General features: G+C 41.0%; 1 protein-coding gene across 2 annotated transcripts in view; it reads left to right on the top strand.

Moving 5' to 3' along the window:
* The window catches only part of LOC136863226 (uncharacterized), a 247,233-nt gene that overhangs the window by 53,570 nt on the left and 173,656 nt on the right, over positions 1–20,007 (top strand). For both annotated transcript variants that reach the window (XM_067139595.2, XM_067139594.2), the window contains exon 2: positions 19,641–19,859. In XM_067139595.2, the coding sequence (XP_066995696.2) occupies positions 19,641–19,859 (219 nt within the window). The remainder of the gene's footprint in view (positions 1–19,640; positions 19,860–20,007) is intronic.

Here is a 20,007-nt window from a genome sequence, read left to right as displayed (position 1 = left end):
GCTTGACAGACTGGCCTAACTGAAGTTATCATGTACTCTGTCCACTGGAAACAGTAGAGCGGTATTAGTGAGCTACTATGAGATACAGGGAAGAGAGTGCCTATTGATTCTTTCGTGCACCACTCTGTAATGTTACGAATCAGTTCAACATCGTATGCATTGATGGTTAACTACAGAGTGGCAAAAAAAAAAAAAAAAAAAAAACCTCGCTCGGAAAATATTTATAAGACTCGCGTGAAATTTATCCTTGTTAACGAAGAGGAGAATTGCCCATCACAGGAAATACTGGAAATCGTGATTTCTATGCACCAAACGGTTGCTGTCACATGTCTGCGCTTGCGTATCACCCGCATGCTCTATCCCGAGGACGTCGCTATGTAATTATGTGTGAGTGATTTAGAGGAGCAGACGTGTTTAGTGACCGGCTGAATGCAACATAAAATGGTGCTCACGATAAACCAGCGCGTGTTCTTTATCGAGTGTTATGCGAAGCAACCTGGGCGGAACTCTTTGCGCATGAGTTTAAGACTGGAAGTGTTTCGGAAAAACCTCCAGCAAAGTCTGCAATGCAAAACATAATGGCAAAATGGCGTAAAACGGGCTATGTAGCGAATAAAAGCCGTAACTATCCAAAAGAGTTCGAACACCAGAAAACATTATTCGAGTGAAGGGAAACTTGGAACGAAGTCCGACAAAATCTGTGCAAGTGGGGAGAAAAAGAGATCGTCGTGTCGAAACATTATCAAAAAGGACCTGCATTGGTATCTTTTTACTGTTGTGCATGCGTTAAAACGTCCAGACGAGCCTTCGCGTTTTGAGTTCTGCCCGTGGCTTCTGGGTGAAGTGAAGTCAGGACTTTTGGGTCCTCACTTTTTCATTTCTTCATATGTGGCCATTTCCAGCATCTTCTGTGATGTTCATTAACACGGATCAATCCCGCGTCAGACCTATTGGAAAAAAAATTCAGGCCAGTTTTATTTTGCCCAATATATATTAGTGAGCTCCTATGAGAAACAGGAAAAAGAGTAGCTATTGACTCTTCCTTGCACCACTCTGTAGTCTTACGAATTATTTCAACACCGTATAATAATAATGCTATTTGCTTTACGTCCCATTAACTACTTTTACGGTTTTTCGAAGACGCCGAGGTGCCGGAATTTAGTCCCGCAAGAGTTCTTTTACGTGCCAGTAAATCTACCGACACGAGGCTGTCGTATTTGAGCACCTTCAAATACCACCGGACTGAGCCAGGATCGAACCTGCCAAGTTGGGGTCAGAAGGCCAGCGCCTCAACCCTCTGAGCCACTCAGCCCGGCAACACCGTATGCATTAATGGTTAAGTAGCATGCCATTAAGTAAAATATTATCCAATTAAACAACATAATCGGAACCAAATGGTATGGGCTAAATGGCTAAATTTTTAATAATAATAATAATAATAATAATAATAATAATAATATTAATAATAATTATTATTATTATTATTATTATAAATTTATTATTATTATTATTATTATTATTTCCTTTACGTCCCACTAACTACTTTTACGGTTTCCGGATACGCCGAGGTACCGTAATTTAATCCCGCGGGGGTTGTACCGACAAGAGGCTGACGTATTTGAGCACCTTCAAGTACAATCGGTCTGAGCGAGGATCGAACCTGCCAAGTTCGGGTCAGAATGCCAGTGCCTCAACCGTCTGAGCTACTCAGCCCGGCGGGCTAAATTTTTATACGATTGTGTTGTTTTTGTTGTATTATATGGTGTGTAAAATATATATCGGGCAAAATTTCAAAAATAGTTTCCTCGTATCTCGGGAAGGAAAATAAGTCATATCCACGGGCCGATGACCTCGATGTTAGGCCCCTTTAAACAACAAGCAGCAGTCATATCCACATGGGCGCGGAAAAGATTAATCTCTGAGTTATCAGGCTGTTTATTGTGATCTTAATATCAGCAATATTTCATTTAAAAACATCAAATCCAAGAGACTGATATTTGTACGTGTTTTTTTTTCTGGACGATACATCAGCCCTTCGTAAACGAATTGACGAGCCTGTCAGAAAATAAGATCTACGTGTAAAATGTCGAAGCTTGTTCATGTCTCCATTCAGACAGAGATTGGACATTTCGAACATTGGACTCATGATGAACTTTGTTGAAACTCCTTATTTCCAAAATTAGCTACACTAGAATATACTACGATCATATTTGAGAGTTAGAGATATCACAATAAGTAAGCTTCTCCGGGCTTGTGGTGATATAACCAATTTTTGTCCTCCGCGTATAAATAATCCATTCTTGGCCGAGCAAGTGGCTATGCGGTTTGGTTCGAATCTCGCTGTCGGCAGCCCTGAAGATTGTCTTCCGTGGTTTCCCATTTTAACGGTACGAAAATGATGGGTCTCTATGTTAAGGCCATGGTCGTTTCCTACCCACTTCTAGCCCTCTCCTCAGCCAACGTCGCCATAAGACCTATCTGTGTTGGTGCGACGTAAAGCAAATCGTGAGAAGAAAGATAATCCATTTTTGAAATGTTGCCCTATATTATTATTGCTACACTTTGTACCAGGTGTATGCAAAAGTATTTACCGGTTTCACTAAGAGATGGCGCCAGCGAACAGGATGCAGCGTATGAATTTGACACATACGTCAATTTGTTCGTTTGACATTTACTTACCAACACACACAACTTGAGTCCGCCAAACACTAGCGTCTGTGGTGTATCGTTCAGCGATCATGTCGACGTTTGTGCCTGAAAAAGAACATTTTCGGCACGCATTGCTTTTATTATTTAATCAAAAGAAAAAGGCTGTGGAAAGTCCTCATTTGCTGGTAGAAACATATGGTGAACACGCATCATCGATTAAAACATGTGGGACATGTATTCGATAATATGAATGTGGTGATTTCAATGTGAAAGACAGCGCGCTTTGATAGACCACAAAAGTGCTAAGACGAGCAATTGCCCGGCGAAACCATTAATGCACAACGCTATCGCCAACAAATGATTAATTTAAAACATTCATTGATCGAAAGACGACCGGAATGGGCCAGAAGACATGGCAAAGTGATTTTGTTATACGAAAATGCGCCGTCTCACACGGCAAATCCAGTGAAAGGAACCTTGAAATCGTTTGGATGGTACATCCTTCCGAACCCGCCGTACCCTCCTGACCTGGCGCCATCTATCACATCTTCGCACAATGGGGCACGCGTTCGCAGAGCAGCACTTCAGAAATTTCGAGGAAGTTTGAAAATGGCTCGACGAATGGTTTGCCGCAAAAAAGAAGCAGTTTTTCTGGCATGGTATTCATAACTTACCTGAAAGATTGGCGAAGTGTGTAGAAGCCGATGGCCAATATTTTGAATAAACAATATATGATTTTACCTTAAATATTACGTGTTTTCTTTACCACGAAATTCGACAAAAACTTATACATACACCTGGTATTTCACTTTAGAGCCTTAAATATTTTGTACACCATTCTCTGTACTTGTGTGAGAGGAAATACTCTGACAATCTCCGCCACAATCGACCGGTGGTATATGTTATTATTTGACACTGGGCTTGCGGGAATTGATTCTTATTTTTTACAATTGGCTTTACGTCGCACCGACACAGACAGGTCTTATGACGACGAGGGGTTACGAAAGGACTAGGAGTGGGAAGAAAGCGGCCGTGGCCTTAATTAAGGTACAGCCTCAACATTTGCGTGGTGTGAAAATGATAAACCACGGAAAAACCATGTTCAGGGCTGCTGACATTGGAGTTCTAACCTAGTAACTCCCGAATGCTAGCTCACAGCTGCGCGCCCCTAACCGCACGGCCGACTCTCTCGGTGAGAATTGACTCTAGACTAGAAAGAATGTATACTCACAGCACTTCCCTGCAAGGTGTGTGGAATAACGGTGGGGAGAACTCTCACCCATAACCTAAATCACACGTCGTACAAATCAAGGACTGAGCTCTTATCTCTAGTTTCTTCATTCCTATGTAGGCATTCGCTTTGCTATTAATGTGACTGACATTTGAGATCAATAAGCAAGATTTCAAAGCCGGCTGCGTAGTGTAGTTGTATGTTCATTGTTTTATCCTCAAGGTTCTGGATTCGAATATTCTATAGGTGCAAGTCACTTAGCATTTGAAAGCACTAAAATACAAGAGATCTCTCGGTAGACTTACTTGCACGCTTTTCAGGGCCACATTTCAAGAGCCCGAAGCCTTTTCAAAATTCATAATAATTGATGGTTCATTAAGTACTTCTTCTTGTTATTATAATTATACATTAAGTCCCATGGACACTAGATGGCAGAATCTTGTAATTTTTTTGTTATAACCAACAGCAATCAGTAATGCACTTTTCAGCTTTCCTGATTGTTCTTTTTTAAGTATTCCTAGCAAAATTAGTGTCATTTTCTTATAAATTCGCATCCTTATGTAGGATTGCTATGTAATCGAGAGGAGTCTCTTATAGGCTATCTGCCCCACGGACGGAGAGTACATTTTCGTGTTACGTCTTCTGAGTATAACGATAGAAACTCGTAAGTTGAATGATAGGTGGGAACTAATTCATAATTACGCCCGAGGGAAAAGGGGTAGCCATTTTAGACTTTACTTAACCCAGAAGTTATTCGATTCTGGAACTCTGTTCCCATGAAGTTCACCATCTGATACGTATCCTCTAGCTATGCAAAGAGATTATCAACCAGTTGTTCCCAGCCGAAGTTATCTTGTAAGAGGGGGAATCATTACCCCTATAATATTACTGTTATTATCTTTATTAATATTATTATGTTACCTGGCTGAGTAACTCAGAAGAATGTAATTTGGAATGAGTGACAGGAGCAATGTTCCTCAGGCACAAGTACACAATTACGAGTAGAATTTGGTTAGAATCCCACTGTTCGTGGAATTAGAAAGGTTGTCCCGTGTTTGGTCACCTCACATCTAAGGGAATTCCTGGATGGTCATTAAAATAGAGGCATCGACTGCTTCCTTCGCGATTCTCGCACTGATAACTAACAAGGATACCGAGCTCGATAGCTGCAGTCGCTTAAGTGCGGCCAGTATCCAGTATTCGGGAGATAGTGGGTTCGAACTCCACTGTCGGCAGCCCTGAAAATGGTTTTCCGTGGTTTCCCATTTTCAAACCAGGCAAATGCTGGGGCTGTACCTTAATTAAGGCCACGGCCGCTTCCTTCCCATTCCTAGGCCTTTCCTATCCCATCGTCGCCATAAGACCAATCTGTGTCGGCGCGACGTAAAACAAATAGCAAAAAAAAAAAAAAAAAAAAAAAAAAAAAGATACACAGGAGTATGTTTATAGGCTATGGCAGTGTTGCGCAGCTTGGCGGCCGTTGAAACCAGCCCAGCGCGGCCGGGTCGACTTCGATGAAATGCGGGCAGCTTACATACTAGGCGTACGTCACAAACGACTGAGCGAACACGCTACGCACGGCGCAATAGCTGTGATGTTTGATTGTGATTACTCGCACCATTTTCAACGCAGTGTTGATCGGAGTATGGTTTAAAAGGGCACTTCAATCTGGAGAAAAACCTGTCCTTTTCAAATATTCGTGTTTGTTTTATACTGCGCTCGATATTAACAGATATGGTTTTATTTTCCTGTATTTCTACATTCAAAGAAAACTGAACCTTTACCACTTGTGTGTTAAAGTGTACAGTTGCTCAAGAAAAGAACAAGCGCACGGTATTGTATGCTACTAACACTCAATATGTTATCAGACTTAATAACAATTATTATCAAAATGTAATTCACCTACCATGAAGATAAAATCCCTTTGGATATCTACAAAAAATATTATATCTATAGCAGGGTCGGCCAACTGGCTGGCGTGTGATGTAAGAGAGACCGTGTGACGTCGGAGAGACCATGTGACGTAAGAGCGCAGAAGGTGGGGAGCCGCTGTCGTAGACTGGAGACGAAGTGACAGCCTCGCTTTGTAGTAAACACGTGAAGTGCCATACATGCTGATGGCTACGGCTTATATAGACACTTTTCACAACTAGCCACACAAATCCTTCTTATTTAAAAATTTGTCTCTTAGTTCTCTATCACACTGTAAATCTAATAACCCTTAACTGTAGGTCTAGATCAACGTTATCTGCAACAACTGAAAATGGCGTGGTTAAAAGTTGAATATACGTTTCCAGACACTCCAAATTGTTAAATCTAGGATCAAATTCCGAAAAAAGTTTTTTATGATTTTGACATACCTACCAACATCCTCAGCCGTATGGTGTTAGTGGTACAGTACATAAGTATGGACGAACCGGGAACATCACGGTGCATTGTAAGTGTTGTTGAAAATGCTTCTTTGCCATGGAACAAACAAGTTTCAATAGCAACAGATGGTGCACCTTCTAGGTTACGGCGCAATTCTGGAGTGGTTGGGCTCATAATATTAAAAAAAAAAAAAAGGTTTCCCCGATTGCATAGGTTTGAAGCGAGAATGTTGAGTATTTTCGGTTCCACGTATGCCTGCGAACGAATCTTTTCTATTTTAAATCAACAAAACCAAAACATTGAAGCCAGTTGTCAGATCACGATTTGAAGTGTGCTCTTAAACTTAGTGTTTCCTCAAGCATTAACTCCAAATATTGCAAAACTAGTAAACGTAATAAGACTACAAAAATCGAAGAAACCCACGAGTGGCAACTGAGTATCGATATCATGAGATAAAACGTATGTTTTGAGTTTACAGATTACTCTCTGTACTATTTTTGTTGTAAAACTGTGCTGCTTGTCACTATTAGCACTATTTTTTACAGTGGGTGATATTGTAAAACATAGCAATTTTGTGTTCAATATCAGTTCCGAAGATTCACCGGGAAAAGCTAGCTTAGTTTGTATATGTAGAAATAAAGTTGCTTGATAACTTTTATGTTAATTCATAACAAAGTTACGTTACAATAAATTATGTGGAGAGAAATATGTACTACACATAACCGCATTGCTCTACCTGCAGCCCTTGGGCCTCCCCCCAGGAATGACGTTGTGATTCCCCTAGCCCCTCTAACCTTCACTTCTCAGTTACAGTACTAAGTACTTCGTTTCGCTGCCCCAGCAGAGTGTGTGACGTGTTACCTGACATCACACGTACACGCAGTTGGCTGACCCTGATCTACAGGTTCAATATTGCCTGAGAGAAGTGTACCTATGAGGAACTTCATATTTTTAGTGACTACTAACTCTGAAATGAAGCCACAAGGACGAGTTGTTTCGGTCACTGCTTGTTTATTTAAGGAATTCAATGGAGGGAGTCCGGCTCCATGGCTAAATGGTTAGCGTGCTGGCCTTTGGTTACAGGGGTCCCGGGTTCGATTCCCGGCAGGGTCGGGAATTTTAACCTTAATTGATTAATTTCGCTGGCACGGGGGCTGGGTGTATGTGTCGTCTGCGTCATCATTTCATGCTCATCACGACGCGCAGGTCATCCACAGTGTCAAATTGAAAGACCTGCATCTGGCGAGCCAAACTTGTCCTCGGACACTCCCGGCACTAAAAGGCATTCGCCATTTCATTTCATTTTTCAATGGAGGGAATGAGAGAATTTCGCACAAGGAAAGTAAAATTTCTAGATATCCGTCCGGCATTGACCTTCACGGTCTGTGACGTAACCACGACGTCAATATGGCTGAAGCACACACAGCGATCACCCGTCCATCCGCTTATATGCTGTATACACGCGGGTCGAAATGCCCAGCGTGAGCAAGACTGGGTTGTAAGATGTAATTTATACAAGCCAAGTTCTCGGAACTATTGATCACGACATCGCAGTCTCTTATATGAAGCCACAAGGAAGGGTTCTTTCGGACACTGGCTACGTTTATTATTTAAAGAAATAATTCAAATACGTCGGTACTTCGGACGTCCAATTTGTCTACCTGGATTGTTTCGCCTTATTGTCGTCAGGGCCAGCGTTGTCAAAAAAGGGCTCTGGTGGCTTTCACGCTTCATTTGCACAAGCCTGTGCCTATAGCTCTTCATGTCCACAGTTCCAAGGTCGGTTCTCTCGCAATGCCATTTATGAGATGACAGGTGGTGGAGGTTGACAGTCCGTGAATAATGACTGCGTCTCATTTTGTGGATATGAGTCGGAGGCAATCTCTGCGAGAAAAAACCCCTCGGTGGGAGAATTTATTCTTGACCATAGCCGAACTGATAACCACAGGCTGAAGAGCTCAACTTGGTGGGTTCGATCCTGGCTCAGTCTGGTGGTATTTGAAGGTGCTCTAATACGTCAGCGTCGTATCGGTAGATTTACTGGCACGTTAAAAAAACTCCTGACGGACAAAAGGACAACTCGGCGCCTCCAAAGATCGTAAACGTAGTTAGTGGAACGTAAAAACAATACAATTCTTCTTATTCTTCTTCTTACCGAGCTCGATAGCTGCAGTCGCTTAATTGCGGCCAGTATCCAGTATTCGGGAGATAGTAGGTTCGAATCCCACTGTCGGCAGCCCTGAAGATGGTTTTCCGTGGTTTCCCATTTTCACACCAGGCAAATGCTGGGGCTGTACCTTAATTAAGGCCACGGCCACTTCCTTCCAACTCCTAGCCCTTTCCTATCCATCGTCGCCGTAAGACCTATCTGTGTCGGTGCGACGTAAAGCAACTTGCACTACTACATTCTTCTTCTTATTATTATTATTAATAATATTATTTGCAGGAGATGCTTCCTTTTATTCTTCTTCCAAGGCTTTTTCACAGTTTATTAGGGTCGGTACTTGTTGTGGATTTGGCCCAGTTTTGTGGTGTGTTGTGTATATATATATAAACAGAAGTGTGTTGAGACGAACACAAACACCCAGTCCGTTAGCCAGAGGAATTAACCATACGTCGTTAAAATTCTCGGCCTTGTCGGAATCGAATCCGGTGCCCTCTGAACTGAAGGCCAGTACATTGACCATTCAGAGAAGGAGCCGGATAGAGATATAAAGCATATACATCAATATATTTTGTCCTTTGTCCTTCACCTCGTTATCCTATGATCGTATTTATTGAAAACAATGTTTGGAAGAGAGTAAAGTTTAACGTTCGCACAGAGCCATGTGTTCACCAACATAAACCGTACTTGCTGCACTGCTGTGCTCAGTGTCTGCCGCTGAACCTGATGTTCCTGTGTCATCTGCCCTAAACTTTCATGGTTGCACTCTATGCGTTCTGGTAGCATTTAAGCTTGCTATAACTGGTCTAGTTTATGAGAACAAGATGAAAAATATATGGAATGCAGCTTCAGCTTGGTGATAAATCCATATATTGCACATGAAATTGGCTAGCGGAGCTTCTCTGTTGACGTGACACTCGCATTCTGCTCTCTCAAATTTATCTCTGGAATTTAAATGAGATTCGCACAACCTTTTTTATGACGGTTCTGGAACGGACTCTGTAAAATACAAAATATTCAACTTACTGGAAAATGAACCACGTTTTATTCAGAGCAGTCCCCTTTGTCCTCGATACGATTGTCCGGAAGCTATGGTAACCGTCATGCCCAGCACTACTTACTTATATATTACACTTCCTGACACAAAGTATCAAACTTCGTAAAGCTCGACCCATGCTACCATGGTGTTTTATAATAAAATATTACATGTATTTGTTCTTAATAACCAGGGCAAAACCGAAATCCACCGACAAAAATTCAGAGGCTTTCCAGGGATACCTTCTGAGGTTATTGGTATCAGGGACCCGTGGTCTTCAGTGGCTCGTTACATTTCATTTGGTTTGTAGCCCCAATTAGCTTTGTGTCTGTAATGCACCGAAAAAAATAATAAAATGAAATGGCGTATGGCTTATAGTGCCGGGAGTGTCCGTGGACAAGATCGGTTCGCCAGGTACAGGTCTTTCAATTTGACACCCAGAGGCGACCTGCGCATCGTGATGAGGATGGAATTATGATGAGGACGACACATCTTTGCTGCTGTGCCAAAACTGCGAATGTAACAATGGTCTTCCTGTCCATTATTTCCCTTAAGACTGGTCACGCCTCTCAGCTACATATTGATATGCAGTCCATCAGAACAGTCTTCGTTGAGTTCATTTTCCTATGCTAATTTATAAAGGAAACTGAAACTTAAATAGGCTACATCGCACTCCATGAGTGATGAAATAAGTCATGCAAACGTACATTCCTACAATACGGTAGAGTAAGGTTCATTTTTCTTTACCAACCCGCATAGGAAAATGAACTCAACACTTATTGTTCTGATGGACTCCATATTAATATGCGGCTTGGAGGTGTGACTAGGCTGAAGGGAGATAATAGATAGGATGAGCATTGTCACATTCGCGGTTTTGGCACAGCAGAGACGACATATACCCAGCCCCCGTTGAATTAACCACTTATGGTTAAAATTCCTGACACTGTTCGGAATGGAACTCAGGGCCCCTGTGACCAAAGGCCAGCACGCTAACCATATAGCTATCGATCCGGACATAATAATAATAATAATAATAATAATAATAATAATAATAATAATAATACCGGGCGAGTTGGCCGTGCGCGTAGATGCGCGCGGCTGTGAGCTTGCATCCGGGAGATAGTAGGTTCGAATTCCACTATCGGCAGCCCTGAAAATGGTTTTCCGTGGTTTCCCATTTTCACACCAGGCAAATCCTGGGGCTGTACCTTAATTAAGGCCACGGCCGCTTCCTTCCAACTCCTAGTCATTTCCTATCCCATCGTCGCCAAAAGACCTATCTGTGTCGGTGCGACGTAAAGCCCCTAGCAAAATAATAATAATAATAATAATAATAATAATAATAATAACAATAATAATAACAATAATAATAATAATAATAATAATAAAGTAATAATAATAATAATAATAATAATAATTGTTTTACGTCCGTCCTAATGCTAGTTCTTGACAGACACCGAAGTGTCGGAATGAGTTCATTAACGTTGCGGAAGCCAATGACGCGAAGTTGTTACCTGTAGGGTAACAGTTCTGCATATGTTACGTCCTGTACTATACAGTACACTGACAGAACAGATTGAAAACACTGAAAAAAATGTACTTGTTTCTTCCGAGGGTTGTTGTATTACTCTGTATGTTGTGCTGTACGTTTTGGTTATTGCAAATTACAGGATTCTTCACTGTTGTGACGGTATTTTCACAGAAACAACGATGACTGGTTTAACAAATCGAATAAATCATAATTACTTTATTATTCTGTAACGTGCTACCGGAGACCACGAGTCTCTTACAACAATATATTCGAAGGTATCACTGAACAACCTCCGAAAATTTGTCGGTGGAGTTCGGGTTCATCCTGTATATTCGTCCAACACATCAACTTGGGAAGTTCTGTTACGTTAGGAGAGTGACTAGCAGCATTTAGGGAGCAGCATTTAAGGCAATTTGTGGCGAATATCATGATATTAGTAATTCAAAAAGTATAGAAGTACACCTTTTTATCTGCAAAATGTAGATAAACCTACCCGTATGGACCAATGAAGAAATCTCTATTATAATGTGCTCCTTGCTTTCGGTTCTGCTTGTATTCGGGGACTAAACATTTTCAGCCAATCACTGTTTGTATCAGGAAGAATACATCGTCCATGACTGAATAAATTCCACATAATCAAGTGTGATGTAAATGTTTTTTAATATAGGAAAGGGTTGGGAGTGAGGAGGTAGAAAACGTGGCTTAAATTAAGATAAAACCTCGGCTGTAAATTTAAGCCATAGAAAACGACCTACAGTGCTCCCGACGGTAATTCGAATCCTCTATCATCTTAATACAATCTTTCACTTCTTACCTGTTTGCTAACTGGCTCGGTCAGTAAACAAATAAATATATAAATCCAAGCAATCATTCCACACTGATCTGCGTTTAGGGCTTTCACTCACGTGCCAGATTCTCTATCGCTTGTGCACCTAGATATTGATCAAATACTATCAAAGAAGTTGGAAATTCATCAAACATATCCCTTACCGGGTGACTTGGGCGTGCGGTTAGAGGCGCGGCTGTGAGCTTGCATCCGGGAGATAGTGGTTTCGAATCTCACTGTCGGCAGCCCTGAAGATGGTTTGCCTTGGCTTCCCATTTTCACACCAGGCACATGTTGGGGCTATACCTTAATTAAGGCCACGGCCGCTTCCTTCCAACTCCTAAGCCTTTCCTATCCCATCGTCGCCAAAAGACCTATCTGTGTCAGTGTGACGTAAAACCCCTAGCAAAAAAAGAAACATCTCCCCTGGTAATTTATTTCTATCCCAATCTCCTCTCCCTGTAAAGAAGTAGTTTTCCAAATTTGTATTTGGATATGATGCTCATGAGTGAAATGCGCATCTGTGAGGATGAAGCTCTACCTAGGATGAAATCATATTTTGAAGATGGCCTGAAAACCCATCCACGATCCAGAGGAAATAATCAATGAAGATTAAAATCTATGAACAGTTCGGGAATCGAACCTGGGGCGCTATGAACCAAAAGCCAAGCCGAGGGGCCGGATGGAAACCATCTACAAACACCCGATACGAATCATTTGTCTGGAGCTAGGAGGAATGTTCACTTTTCAGCTTAGCCTTTGATTGTTGTCCTTGCCCGGAATCGAAACACTCCACTTTCGCTTCCCAACACTATCAGATAGCAAGACTCAGTGCGTTTAACTTCGAAGGTGAATGATCTAGCAAAGAAAAGCTTTGATATATATACAGTGCTTGATGCCCGTAACAATATAATGAGAAAGGTACAGAAGTGATGAGCAGACTAGTTTGAAATGACATTCTAAATGTCTTCCTGTCAGTGCTGTCCATAGTACTGTACATCACGTTTCTCATGAGAATCTTGGGAATTCAGTTCTACTCTTGAGAACAGAGCCATGGAATTCTTAGTTTATGATTATAAGGGACCCAATACGGACATTAATGTTGAACTTTCGTAGCAATTATCTTCTCTGACAGAACAATTCACTTTTAGAATGGTGTTGGCGGAACGGATCAGCACTAACACACTTGTGACGATAGTAGTATGACGAAGACTTAACCAGGTATTTTGTTATTGTATTTAGAACTAGAGATTTTATTTTGGTCTCGAAATGGCTGAGAGTTAAGCTGTTACTTCTTCCAATAACACAATATTTAAATAGTTTATCTTCTGACCGACTAATTGAACAGTTCTACAACTCAGAATAGGAAGATGACGACATTACAGTCGTTTACGCATGAACAGTACAGTGTTCTGTATCTAAAATTGCTTCAAAAATACAAGGAAACAATTCCACCAAGGAAATATAAATATCAATGTGTGTTAAAGTTTATATATATATATATATATATATATATATATGGGAAGCCACATAATGGCATAAAAAGCAGCTAGCGGTTGGGTTGTTTCAGTTGACCCTAAGTTATCATGAAGTGTATTATTGTGAAAATAATTCTGCATAGAGTTTTCAGTTCATCTGGAAATACTCAGGAGTGGACGGGCATCGAGTCAGCGGCCTCCCGTCGACAGGTAGGCTCGCTACCCTTAGACCGCGGGGTCAGCTATCAATGCACAGAAATACTGCACCCATCGACCGGAAAAGGGTGCAATACATTATAATATATTTTGCTGATTCCTAGTCTCAATCATTCAGTGTAACTGTAGCTACTCGAAGCTTCGAAATCTTTGAATATAAGATGATTCTTACGACTTAAAATAATAATTAAGGCTTGCTTATCTCATTGAAGTATGCGCTACGGTTTTAGCATGGTCAAACCAAATATTTTCCTCTGCTTGGCTTTGGGACGCTGCTCCAACCTTCTAAGTGAGCAGGAAGATATACGGCGGAAGTAAATAAGAGAATGTGCCGTAAGTGAAATTATTCTGGTACATTAGTGGAAACAGTTTCCTCTCTGGCGTTAATTGCTTGATAGTGAAGAAGACAGCATCTCCCGTAGACTTATTGTCACGCTGTACAATAGGTGCACGCCATCTACTCGTGCCTTACGAGATACCATTCAAATCGACTGTCGGTGAGTAAATCCCTAAAATACAGACGTAACCCTAATCTAAATACTGAGTTACCTTGAATTAATTATTTTTTCCTCACACCTTTACCGGCATCACAATAGCATACTTTTTCGTTTTTATTACAATTTGTTTTACGGCGCGCCGACACATATAGGTCTTACAGCGACAATGGGATGGGAAAGAGCTTGGAGTGGGAAGGAAGCGACCGTGGCCTAAATTATGGTAAATTATGGTTTCCCTGGTGTGAAAATGGGAAACTACGGGAAAACATCGTGAGAGCTGCCGGCAGTGGGGTTCGAACCCCCTATCTCCCGAATCCAAATTGACAGCTACGTGACTTAAACCAAGCAGTCACTCGTTCGGTACATTTCTGTTGTCCCCGCTGTCTGTATCTCGGTCCGTGTTTTAAGAGGAGTCACCTAGGAAATGTTTACGGGACAGAACAAACTACCTCATTGTAATTAGGTTACATTGTAGTAACATACATACCAGACAATACCCTACAACCAAAATAGATATTCAACTCACGTTGCTACTGCCAACTCATTTAAGGAATAGGAACACCTTGACAATCAGCCCATGTATTCGTGTTTCTGAAACCAGTGGATGATCAGAAATAGGGCTATGTGTTTAATAAACCGTCCTTTGCTAATGATGTCCGTATTTTGCCGCAATTTGCTCTATTATAAAATATTAATACGTTTTGAACGGGTCTCAGTCATTTAAACAGTTCTAAGTACCGTTTCTAGCAGTAAGCCACAACCTTGAACAGGAGACATCACCTAACCTGCTGCACACAATGACGGATAAACTAAGGGGGCTGGAGTCTGCCCAGCCGAGGTGATACATGGTTCCTTCACTGAGAAGAGCGTGGGCTCTTGTCCCGATGTAGAGTAGTACTTCTGAAGAAGCACAGGGACATAAGATTCAGTCAGCCTGCATTACGAATTGTTTTTTTTTCAATTTGTATTCGTTGCACCGATGCAGATAGGTCTTATGGCGGCGATGGGATAGGAAGCGACCGTGACCTTAATTAAGGTACAGCCCCAGAATTTGCCTGGTGTGAAAATAGGAAACCACGGAAAAACCATCTTCAGGGCTGCCGACAGTGGGGCTCGAAGTCACTATCTCTCTAACCCCACGGCCAACTCGCCCGGTGCACTAGGAATGAAAATTAAGTTAACTCATCGGGAGTAAAGAGGTAACGAATTAGTTACATTTTCGAGGGAATCGGCCACACATGACGGTTCGTGCGCCTGTACGCTTATGCTCGGGTGATGACGCATTTGAACGTTCACCGCAGTCCCAAGATGTTTATGGTTTCTCGTTTTCACACCATGTAAATACCGGGCCTGTACTGATTTAATTTAGTCTACGGCTCATACCTTCTCAAATCTAACCTTTCTCTATCTCATGGCATGGATTCACGAGACGTTAAAATACTACTACTACTACTACTACTACTACTACTACTACTACTACTACTACTACTACTACTACTACTACTACTGTCAGACTCCTTGGCTGAATGGTCAGCGTTGAGGCCTTCAGTTCAGAAGGTCCCGGGTTCGATTCTCGGCTGGGTTGGGGATTTTAATCGTGCCTGATTAATTCTTCTGATTCGGGGACTGGGTGTTTGTCTTTTCCGCAACACTCTCCTCTTCATAGTCACACAACACACCACATTACCACAAATAACCACAGAAAACACGCAATAGTGAGTAAATCCCTCCACATAGGATTGTTGTAAGGAAACGCCCCCATCCGTAAAACAGGACCTAATCCGCATGTGCGGCACAGTTGGCACCCGCGACCCCACAGGTGTGGGGAAAAGCGGTATAATAATAATAATAATAATAATAATAATAATAATAATAATAATAATAATACTGAGTGGCGCTGAGGTGCCAGAACTTTATTCTACATGAGTTCCTTTATTTGCCCAAAAGCAAACACGGTGTTTGACAAATTCAGACATCCTCAAATGGTACCAACGTCAGAAGAACATAAACTAACGTATTACTTAACTGAGGTCGGCTGAAATAATTATTGGATTGATTAATAAAATCTTTTACGTGAAGAATTAGCAAGTAATTAAGAGACAGGCCTATTTCCACCTTCTACACCGCACAATGTAGGAAGCCTTTCTGTACCTGGCTGCGTGTCGCGGCTTGCATGGAAGTGGAACTAATGCATCAGAAGTGTTGCAAAAGGGCTTCTCTGCCTGTGAAACTACATGTAGCATAGCAGAACAGAAACGAAAGATTTAATTTGATGCTTCAGAAAATTATTCATATTCAGGTCAAAGGAAATGTAAACACATGTAATGACAAAGGCACACTTTACATGATTTCAGTCATGTGAAAACTGTAAGGCAGTAATTTAAGTTGGTTGCTGCATGCATTTCTATAACACGGAAGTTTGAAGTGCACGTAGTGGACAGAGGATGATAGTTAATGTAGATCGGTTGTACGTGGTACTGTGATGTAGTCATATGGATTGGTTCATCAGGACATAACTAGTTTGATGCAGCGCAACATACCACTTTACCTTGTGCCAAACTTCTCATCTCTACCTAATTATCGCATTGTACATCACTTCTAATCGTTCTGTCACATATCTGTTTTCGCCTACCATTACCATTCTTACCCGCCGGGCTTAATGGCTCAGCTCAGCTCAGTCCACTGTTGTTTGAATGCGCTGAAATAGAGCAGCCTCTTATCGATACATTTACCAGCATGTGCAAGAACCGGGGGAGTTGGCCATGCGGTTAGGGGCGCGCAGCTGGGAGCTCGCATCCGGGAGATAGTGGGTTCGAACCCCACTGGTGGCAGCCCTGAAGATGGTTTTGTGTGCTTTCACATTTTTACACCAGGCAAATGCTGGGGCTGTACCTTTATTAAGGCCACGGCCGCTTCCTTCCAATTCCTAGGCCTTTCCTGTCCCATCGTCGCCATAAGACCTATCTGTGTCGGTGCTACGTAAAGCAAGTACTGTAGCAAAAAGCATGTACAAGAACTGTACAGGACAAAATTCTGGCACCTCGGCGTCTTCGAAAACCGTAAAAACTATTAGTGGAACGTGAAACTATTGTTGTGAAACTATAATAATAATAATAATTATAATAATAATAATAATAATAATAATAATAATAATAACCTTCCTCTGTACGTCTCTGAATAACCAACTGAACAATTTCTGGGGTAATTGGATATCTCAGAATTCTTCTTCTTCATATGTAATCCGATCTATACATCTCACTATATAACTTTCTTCTATAATATCCCGTTTAAAAGGTTTTTATTCTCTTTATTTCTGCACCAGCGATACGTTTCACTCAGTACTCTTCAAAAACATAATTCTAATATGTACAGTATATTTCTATGTTTAAGATCAGTACTGTAAATTTCTTCCTTTATGAATGGTCTTCCTTGCTTTGATATTCTACACTTTTAGATCCTCCACACTTACACAAAGTATGAAATCCCGAAGCATGTAAATATTTAAATTTCATTTCGGGTTGCAGATTCCAGTCGATTTTAATTGACGAATACTTGCTGAATCATTACAGATAATTTTGGCAGTATTCAGTCAATAGATTGGATATTGTAAAGAAAGATTTAAGAACACAACATTTATTATTTTAGGTTGATATATAGCACACCAAGGAATCGTTGGAATGCCTGTTTAAAAATCTGCTATACATTCCGATCGGTTCGTTCTCTCGTTCAACAGACTTAAAAATTGTGTGCTCATCCTCATGCAATGAACAAAAGAAAATTTGATACTGTGTGAGATAAACCGAAAACAGGAACCATTTACAGCATATTGAAATTGCCCGGCTCCATGGCTAAATGGTTAGCATGCTGGCCTTTGGTCCAGGCAGTCCCGGTTTCGATTTCCGGCAGGTTCGGCATTTAATCTTTATTGGTTATTTCGTCTGGCTCTGTTCCATGTTCAAAATTACCTCATGATAGGTGGGGTCCCATCCTCACAGACACGCAGGTCGCCTGTAGGAGTCAACTCAAAAGACTTGAACCATGCCCCTCCGAAAGCCATCCGCAAAATAAAAATAATTCCGGAAATCGGAAGATAATATGACATGAAAAGAAAAAAGCCATAACATGTTACATGTGTTCGAAAGTGTTATTCTTGAATTTATCAATTTAATGTAGGCCTAAGTACCAAGCGAAGTGGCCGCGCGTGTTATCGCTCTACAGCTATGGAGCTAGCCGAGATCTGCATTCGGAAGACGAACGGGTTCGAACCTCACCGTCAGTTGTCCTGAGAGTGATTTTCTGTGGTTTCTCATTTTCACTTTCAGGAAAATGCAGGGACAGTTCCTATTCATAGGCCACATTCGACTACTTCCACCTCCTTACAAATTTTCATTAACCAGCATTCATTTCACCTTCATGAATATTGTATCTTGACCAGGAGAGAAGTATGTCTCGAAATCCACCAAGAAGAACTGCATAGAAATGAAGAATACCAACGTCAATATAACTACAGAATGGCAGGGAAGACAAAATACTAGGCCTTAGTCAATTCTACCTCACATTGGTTCGCCGCTGCTACGTGGATTTGAACTTCCTCGTAAAACCTGGTCTACTATTAACAGAATACGATCGGGCTATGGTAACTGAGCAGATTTCCACTACAAATGGAAAAAAAAAAAAATTCTGAATGTAACTGCGATTGTGGTGCCTCTAAGCAGGCCATTCAAAATATTGTCACTGAGTGTCCGAAAGGAAAGTACAGTGGCGACATCAGTGATTTTTCTCATGTATTTCCAGGGGCAATTAGTTACATAAACAACCTGGACAAAAAATATAGTTTGTTCTCCAAAATCATGTACGTATGTAATGTATGTGTAAAGCCATACGCTAATTAATTCTATCGCCTCAGTTTGGGACAAAAGGGTAGGTGATATTCTTGAAATCCGAAAATATAGCGTCATACATTTTCAATTATTACTCTTCCTTACAACAAATATGAGCAGATGTACAGTTGCTCAAAAAGAGAATGAGCATGTGGTACTGTTTAAGGGTCCGATGACCTAGATGTTAGGCCCCTTTAAACAACAAGCATCATCATCATCATCATCATCAAGTACCTCGCATGTACACTTTTCTCAGAAACAATTGAACCTATAGGTTTAATATTTGTTGTGAGTATCCACAGGGTCTATGTGTGCATGGGAGGTGAATTAAATTTTGATTGCGATTGATATTACGTCTTATGCAATATTAAAAGCGAGGAACGTATAATACCATGCACTCATTCTTCTTTTTTAAACATGACAAAAACTCAAACTAACGTTTTAATTAATAAAATTATTACACGTTCCATCACTCCTCCTTTCCTATGTGTCGTTCTGCTGCATAATATTGAATTAAACAACATTACATACGTTCTAACTGAACACAGCACCAATTAGCGTCTGGATTTAGGAGGAATTATGTCTTTAATTTTGGCAGATTAATTCCCTGGAATGAAGATTCATATTCATTTAAGTAAGAGGAATATAGAATTCAAGTATCCAATGACCTAGGTAGCGGAGGGAAAACTTCTGGATCCTGTGACGAACTGCGTCTCTTCCCTCTCAGGTTAAGTAAAATACTTGTTTCCCTTTGTGTTTCAGGTGTCGGTGATCTTCATTTTGATAGGAACGGCGGCGATAGCTTTCGGAGCTGCACTTCATGAAGAACCGTCGGAATCTGAGAGGGTGAAAAGATCAGGATCAGGAGATATCTTGGGTCTGCTCACTTCCAAGATTGGTTCCAAGATCTCTTCTATAGCATCGGCATCGTCATCATCCGGCCATCAAGAGGATCCTCATGAAGAATATGGTCCACCACCGGTGAGTTACTACACCTCGACTTACAGCGTTATCATAGTTATGGGTGTTATTGATAAAAGGAATAATAATAATAATAATAATAATAATAATAATAATAATAATAATAATAATAATAATAATAATAATAATAATGTTATATTGATGGCTA

Source organism: Anabrus simplex, chromosome 2 (assembly GCF_040414725.1).
Source record: "Anabrus simplex isolate iqAnaSimp1 chromosome 2, ASM4041472v1, whole genome shotgun sequence".
NCBI lineage: Eukaryota > Metazoa > Arthropoda > Insecta > Orthoptera > Tettigoniidae > Anabrus > Anabrus simplex.
Note: the sequence above shows the minus strand (reverse complement) of the source record. Positions and strands in the feature narration are given on the sequence as shown.